The 4,657-nt window shown below is 39.5% G+C and overlaps 1 protein-coding gene across 1 annotated transcript; it reads right to left on the reverse strand.

The window, feature by feature from the left end:
• Window positions 1-679: 679 nt before the first annotated feature.
• On the reverse strand, window positions 680-3,828 carry LOC111331627 (uncharacterized). The gene has a single exon (XM_022936779.2). It carries the CDS (start codon window positions 3,617-3,619, stop codon window positions 1,424-1,426), a length of 2,196 nt encoding a protein of 731 aa, XP_022792514.2. The 5' UTR covers window positions 3,620-3,828; the 3' UTR covers window positions 680-1,423.
• Between the last annotated feature and the right edge of the window lie 829 nt (window positions 3,829-4,657).

Consider the following 4,657-nt stretch of genomic DNA (forward strand, 5'->3'; position numbering starts at 1 on the left):
ATTTTATCATTTACATAAGCAAAGAAACTCTAAAACAATTTTGGGGAGTTATATGGTGAGAAGCGATCAGTGGTAATATGGGGAAAAATGTAAAATGAGAGGTTGAAAAATAGGTAAAGGTAAAGTTAGAATTCAAGCCAAGAGGCCCATTCTGCTGAAACTCATCCTGGTTTCCAAGGCAGTGGATACAAGAGTACCTCCTCCCCCTGGATGGGATGCCAGCCTAAGCAGCCATCCAGTACAGTTCCTTGATAGCCATTTTTTTGGCTAGATGGAGGGGGGTTTACCATGGGGAGGGGGGTTTACCATGGGGAAGGGGGTTTACCATGGGAGGGGGGTTTACCATGGGGAGGGGGGTTTACCATGGCATGTTCATGGTCAAACTTTCAGCAATTTGCAAGTAATTTGCCAACTTAGCCATACAGGACAGTTCCTTGAGAGCCATTTTTTTGCCTAGATGGAAGGAGGCACTGAGGAGGGGGAGGATTTAACACGGCGTGTTCATGGTCAAACTTTCCGCAATTTGCAAGCCATTTTCAAGCAATTAATTCTTTGGAAACTCTAAACATGATGAATGTCTCAATTTCTTGAAAAACTTTTAGTATTGGAGATTTAAATCGTGTTATTTCATGAGCATACTTCTCCATTAAAAGTTCTTAGTTAAAACTAAACTCACAAGTTAACTCATTGATAATTCAACATGTTTTTCTGATGATTTCCCCATTTTAACAAAACAACAGAGGTTTAGTCTGCTCTTTATTCTTATTGACAACAATATCTGTCCTCACCGTGGTAAAAAAAGTTGAGGACTCGTGACGCACAGCAGAGTGAGTCCACAACTAATTTTAACCTCGTGATGATTAATATCATTGTGGATAAGAGTACAGACCATCCAAAACCACTGTCCACTTGTTTTTTACTACACTATCAACATCAAATAAAATTATTCTTTCAGTGCAAGACTATTGTGTGAGTCCTGTTGACATGAGCAGCATTGTCTGTACTCTAATCAACAGAGGCATATTGGCCAATCATATTGCAGCTTTACTGCCAATTGTGGTGAAACAAAATTGACCCAATTCAGAAATTCTGATACAGATTTCTTAAGGTCCTGAAAGAGTGAACTAACAGCAAGCAAACTACTGACAAACTCTGAGAACATAAATGCACTTGATAATAAATATGATGACAACATACCATAATTACCCTTGCATAAGCACCCATGATGATAATGTCAAATTCAGGATAAGATAAGGCATAACCAAATTGAGGGGTAAAGCGAGGGCAATTCATGGTTGTCACACAATGTAAGAGAACAAAAGTTACAATTCCTTAAAGCCGCTAAAAATCAAAATTTTGGCATATATGTTAGCTTAAACTGTATATATCAAACTCATCAAATTTACAATCCTGCATAATGGCATTATTCAACATCTTTCAATGAGTCTTTCAAAGCTTTCTCCAAAAGAGAAACATACTTTGGATGCACATGAGTTCCATCAAGATGATATTCACTGTTGAATTCACAAGTTTGCCTCACAAGTAAATTGTCCAAGAGCTCTAGCCATTGCAGTCCACTACATTTCTCCACAGCTTCTTTGAGTTTCTCATTGAATTGAAGCACCACACTTCTTGTCTCCTTTAACACAGGAAGTATGGGATGAACAAAAGTTACAAAACCCCCATGTTCCCTCTGCTCTTTAATAAAATCAATGTAAATGCTGACAGTCATCTCAATTGCTTCTTCCACAGAGTCATACTTGCAACTGTCAACAGCCTTCAACAGACCCTCTCTGCAATCAATTTCTCCAATATTGAAAATGACAGTTGAACCATTTGGCACTTCATTTAATGCATTCAAGAGAGCAAACTTGGGGTAAAAGGAGCTCTCTTTTCTGATGTGCCAAATTTTCACACCAGTGGCAAGCAATGGATAAATGACATGTGGTTTCTTCTGGTAACTGATAATCCTCCACGCAGGAGGTACACAGTGACTATCAGAAGCAAAATAAACAAAGTCTGGGTTTTGAGGTAGTGGTGAGAATGGCACTTCCATCACGAGGCTGATGCAAGAGAAAAATGCAGCTTCATTGCGTAGCAGCGTAAGATGTAACCCTCTGTCCTTGTGAAGTTTGTCCAGGACAGGTAAGAAAGGTTTGATTAGATTAAGTGCACCTTTTACGAAGAAAATTTTTACTACAGTGAACAACAGTCCAAGCTGTTGAAACTCAGAGTCAAGAGCTTTCCCAATGTTTCCTTGCTTCTCAAAGTCTGGTGGAGTGCTCACTGTGTTGTTGTTCAGGTAAATATCTCCTGTGATCTGCTTCAGCACTGGTGTAAAATGTGAGCATGTAATGCTCCCAACTTTTAGCCCTCCATTTTTAATAAAAAAGGAGCGGGCTTCTAAAAATGCTTGATTGTACTTGTTGAGGATTTCATAAGTGTGAACAAGATAAAGACAGACACCTGGATCATACGGTGATAGCACATATGCACGATGCACGAGCTGCAGAGTTTCCTTTAAGGCACCCCACTCACGCAGAATGTCAGCTATGAACATCACTGATGCTGATGTACACCAGACTTCACTTAACTGATCTTCAAACACACTCATTCCCCCTGGGGAACTCATCAGATTAGCAAGTTCTTTTCTAACATCATGTTTACGTTGGCCATCAGGGTGAACCAGTAGTGACATCAAGATAACTATTGCCTCTTGTAAGTCCTCCTGACTGGTCCCTGCATTATGGATTGCGAATCCTTTCAAACTCTCTGCATGGGTGGAGTCTTCTTTCAAAACATCTGAAAATAGATCTTTAGCCATTTTATTGTTCCCTGACTTGGCATAGACTTTGGCAATGGCTGCTTGAACATCATGAATTTCACGTTGAGAAGCTCCAAAAGACTCCAAGTGACTCATGTATTTCACATAAGCATTTGATGCCTCTTCAAGTTTTCCCATCTCAGCCAAACAATTTCCAAGGACAAAGCAAAATGAGGGATCAGTGGGGTTTTCCTGAACAGCTAGCTCAATGTACTCCAGAGCTATCTGTGGACGGCCAGCCTCGAGGTAAATTTCAGCCAAGCAAGACAGAGCTGAAGAATTGTTTTCTTCCACTGCCAGTGTTTGGGCACAGATACGAGCTGCACTCCTCAACGTGCCCTTTTTCCGTAGTTCATTTAGGCAGAAAATCGACTTATTTTTGTCACTGATTCTCGATAAGTTCGCCTCCATTTCAGACGAAGACTTAGTAGGTTCGCCATTCTTGACAAAGATTCCCTTTGGCTGAACAGACGAAATACTAAAGGCAATAGAAGCTGGAGGGTCCGAATCAATTCCTCGTACCTCCTTTGGCGTAGGAAGTTGTTTTGAAACGACAAATAAATCCATGCCGTCTTTTATGACCGACGTGACGTCTTGCTCCAAGGACAGTATGATTTTCCTTGTGTTCACCAGTGTCAAGTTTCCGAAGTTTAGTTCGGAGAGGGCTGCATGGTTAGCCTTGAAAGCCTCCAAAAAAGTACTCATCACTTGCTTCAGCTTTCCTTTTTTGCTTTTATTCCATCTAAAAACCATGCTAAACTCCGGAGGACCATCAAAGTGAACGTAGAACTTCATGGTTTAACTCATCCAAGCAGCCACAAAAAGCAAAAACTTTCTTCCTTGAACTTGTCCCCAGTCCAAAAAGGAGCGCGAGGTTACTCAGCAATTCTGTGCTTGTGTTCATGAATGCTTGCATGATACGAATTTGGTCAGTTTAGCCTTTTGTTTTTTTTAAAAAGAAATTAAATGCTATGATAGAGAGCTTACTTTTGGCAGAAATTATTATCGTATTATTTGTTCTTCAACTGAAACCTGTAGTGTACCTGCCAATCTATTGAGTCAAAGAAACGAAAGGTTCGTTCTTAGAGTTTTCCATGTCGATACCTTGCCATAAATTATTGTTAGTATCATCATTACTATCATCCTTGTCATTGTCTTTGTCATCATCATCATCCTCATGATTATTTTGTTTTCATTGTGAGTTATATTGTCTACTAACAAGCTAAGAGACAAGTCGGCATCCAGTAGGAATTTCTTTCAGTAATGCAAAAATAATAACGGACGGTGATAAATAGCAAGTAGGCTCATTTTTAATGCTTCGGGGGGGGGCTAAAAGTACGTTTCAGCCCTCTGTTTACCAAGATATTTGCTTAACTGGTAACTGATTTCTCCTTTTTCAGTAGGCAACTTCGTCATCGCTTTTCGAGAAATTTTTAGATTCAAGTCTAAAATAAAAGTTAGGTATCTCATCTAAGAATGAACATGACTATATAGAGAGAGAGCATCCGAGAAGGAAAAAAGCTTCAAAAATGTCGCTAAATGAGAATCTTCCCAAAAACTCATCACAGGTGGTGATAAACTGAATCAGTGGTGTGGTTGCATTAAAATTAGTTACTTTTACGTTCTCTTAATTTTACCCCATAACTTTTACGTAACAAATCTGTTGATCAGCTAGGTTTGTAAAAGCAAGGACTCACAAAAGTTTTGCGACTCTTTTTATGACTTTCACCTTCCACTGAAATTTAAAAATTATCCCCTCCCAAAAAGAACAGCAAGATGAACAACGATAAGAACAAGGTCTACTTAAGCGAAAAACACGAAGCGACGATAATA

This window comes from Stylophora pistillata, chromosome 3 (assembly GCF_964205215.1).
Source record: "Stylophora pistillata chromosome 3, jaStyPist1.2, whole genome shotgun sequence".
Classification (NCBI taxonomy): domain Eukaryota; kingdom Metazoa; phylum Cnidaria; class Anthozoa; order Scleractinia; family Pocilloporidae; genus Stylophora; species Stylophora pistillata.

What these genes read in the sequence shown, in the direction of transcription:
- LOC111331627 (XM_022936779.2), bottom strand. Translation starts at nt 3,619, where the DNA reads ATGAAGTTCTACGTTCACTTTGATGGTCCTCCGGAGTTTAGCATGGTT.